This window comes from Parus major, chromosome 23 (genome assembly GCF_001522545.3).
Source record: "Parus major isolate Abel chromosome 23, Parus_major1.1, whole genome shotgun sequence".
Taxonomy (NCBI): domain Eukaryota; kingdom Metazoa; phylum Chordata; class Aves; order Passeriformes; family Paridae; genus Parus; species Parus major.
The window spans coordinates 5,987,460-5,989,662 of record NC_031791.1 but is presented as its reverse complement, the minus strand read 5'-3'; the positions used below and the strand labels follow the sequence as shown (position 1 = coordinate 5,989,662).

The 2,203-nt window shown below is 52.1% G+C and overlaps 1 protein-coding gene across 1 annotated transcript in view; it reads right to left on the bottom strand.

The window, feature by feature from the left end:
- MATN1 (matrilin 1) overlaps nucleotides 1–2,203 on the bottom strand; it is a 15,040-nt gene that overhangs the window by 4,191 nt on the left and 8,646 nt on the right. Inside the window, exon 4 of the mRNA XM_019008846.1 lies at nucleotides 113–265. Coding sequence (XP_018864391.1) covers nucleotides 113–265 — 153 coding nt within the window. The remainder of the gene's footprint in view (nucleotides 1–112; nucleotides 266–2,203) is intronic.

Sequence of the window (2,203 nt, the reverse complement as noted above, 5' to 3'; positions counted from 1 at the left end):
CTGTGAATAACCCTCCACCCCAAGCCCCAGCACGGAGCATCCGCAGCTCCTCCAAGGGCGTTTCCATCCCTCTCGTCCCGAATGCTGCGAGCGAGCCCCAGTCCCCCCTCACCAACACAGATCTTCATCTGCAGCTTCTTCCCGATCCTGCTGATGGTCCTGAAGTCGGCGCTGTAGAAATAATGCTCGGCCACCGGCTCTGAGGCGATCTCCCTCAGCTCATCCTCCACGGCGTTGCCGACCCCCACGGCAAACATCCGAAATCCTGCCGGGAAGGGGATCCCGTCAGCGGCCTGGAGCTGGCACGGTGCCACCCGCCGGGCTGGACATCCTCATCCTCCCCTACACAGCTCCAGATGCCAGCTGGGAATTACCTCGTCACCTCTGCCACCCCAGACTGCCTTCAGCCAGGTCAAACTGGCCCAAAATTATTCCATTACAATTTACCAGAGCGTGGGCACCGTGGCCACAAAAACAAGGTTTTGGAGAATCTCCTTTCAGCCAGGTCAAACTGGCCCAAAATGATTTCATTACAATTTACCAGACTGTGGGAACCGTGGCCACAAAAACAAGGTTTTGGAGAAGCTCCTTTCAGCCAGGTCAAACTGGCCCAAAATGATTTCATTACAATTTACCAGAGCGTGGGCACTGTGGCCACAAGAACAGGGTTTTGGAGAAGCTCCTTTCAGCCAGGTCAAACTGGCCAAAAATGATTTCACAGGTGAAGATTTTATTACCATTTACCAGACTGTGGGCACCGTGGCCACAAGAACAGGGTTTTGGAGAAGCTCCTTTCAGCCAGGCCAAACAAGGGGCTGAAATATTTCTGCGGGCAGAGTTTAACCAGAATTTCCCAGCCAATGGCAGCTAGAACAGGATTTTGGAGAGGTGAGAAGGGGCAGGTGATGGTCACCCCATCCCACTGGTACGGGAGTGATAATGAAGGGAAAGGAAACAGTGAGGGTCTCCAAAAGAGGATCAGCCACTGTTAATTAACCCCTGTTAATGAGCCCCTGAGGGGCAAAGGCCCCTGCAGTGGAGAGCTGGGAGAGCAGCACTGAGCTGAGCCTCTGTCTAAAACTGCAGCCCCCCAGGAGTGAAGAACTTGTCCAGGGATTGTCCTGCTCTGCCAAGAGGCTGATCTGCATCAAACCTGCTTCTACTGAACAGAAATGAAATTTTCCCATTTTGGGTGATATTAATTAAGCCCTGATTTGAAATATTTGTCTCTTCCTGTCCGTGCCCAGGCACTGGGAATGTTTCCCTGCTCCCCTTTTGCCTTTCTCCGGATTTATCCAATATTGGTTGTTTTTTCCGAGGCTCAGCTCACTGAACAATTTTGCAGTCTCATTTTAAGCACTTGTTTATCCCACAGCAATAACTCATGGACAGATAAGAGATTTCCTTGCAGGGACAGGAGAGGAGGGAGAGACAAGGCACGGTTTTATCGCCGGGGAGGAATAAATTCTATAAATACACTTTATAGGAACCTTTTGTTTTATAAGAGCTGAGCAGCCCTGTAAGATGTCGGAGTGCTTTGTAAACATTGGTTTTTCACGAGCTCCCTGACCTTCCTGGAGATGTGCTGGCCCCGAGTCCCATCTAGTGGTGGAGAGAAGTTAAAGGGAAGGATGCAGCAATTCCTGACTGAGTTCCCAGGGGCTGGATCCATTTAACACGGAGGTGTCAGAGGCTGGGAATGTGCTCAGAGGGTCAGCAAAGGGGCAGCTCTCAGGGCATTAATATTTCATGGGGCTCTGGCACAGAGATCCGTCAGTGAGTGGCCACTGAGCGCTTTTCCTACAACAGCAGCTGAGGAAAGTTTCTCGTTGATGTGCCTGGGGCTCCTCCTCAATCCTGTCTGTGCTTTGTTTATTGTTTTGTGGCTTTCTCTCGGCCTTTTCCAGGCCTTTTCCGAGCCACACTTGGCCCTACAGCTCCTGGGATTCGGTGTCCTTGTCCCCTGTGCCCCTGGTGCTGGGCTGGGGTTCCTGACCAAGCCCAGACAAATCCCAGACTGGCTGGGGTTAGGAGGGACCTTAAAGCTCCTCTTGTCTCACCATCTTCCACCTTCCCAGGTTCCTCCAAGCCCTGTCCAGCCCTGGAGGTGCTGAAACCTCCGACTTCGAAATTCCCCTGCAGTTTCCTTCCACATTTGTGTGGAGCAATTAGACCTGGGTTCCCTTTCCAGGGGGGTAAAATT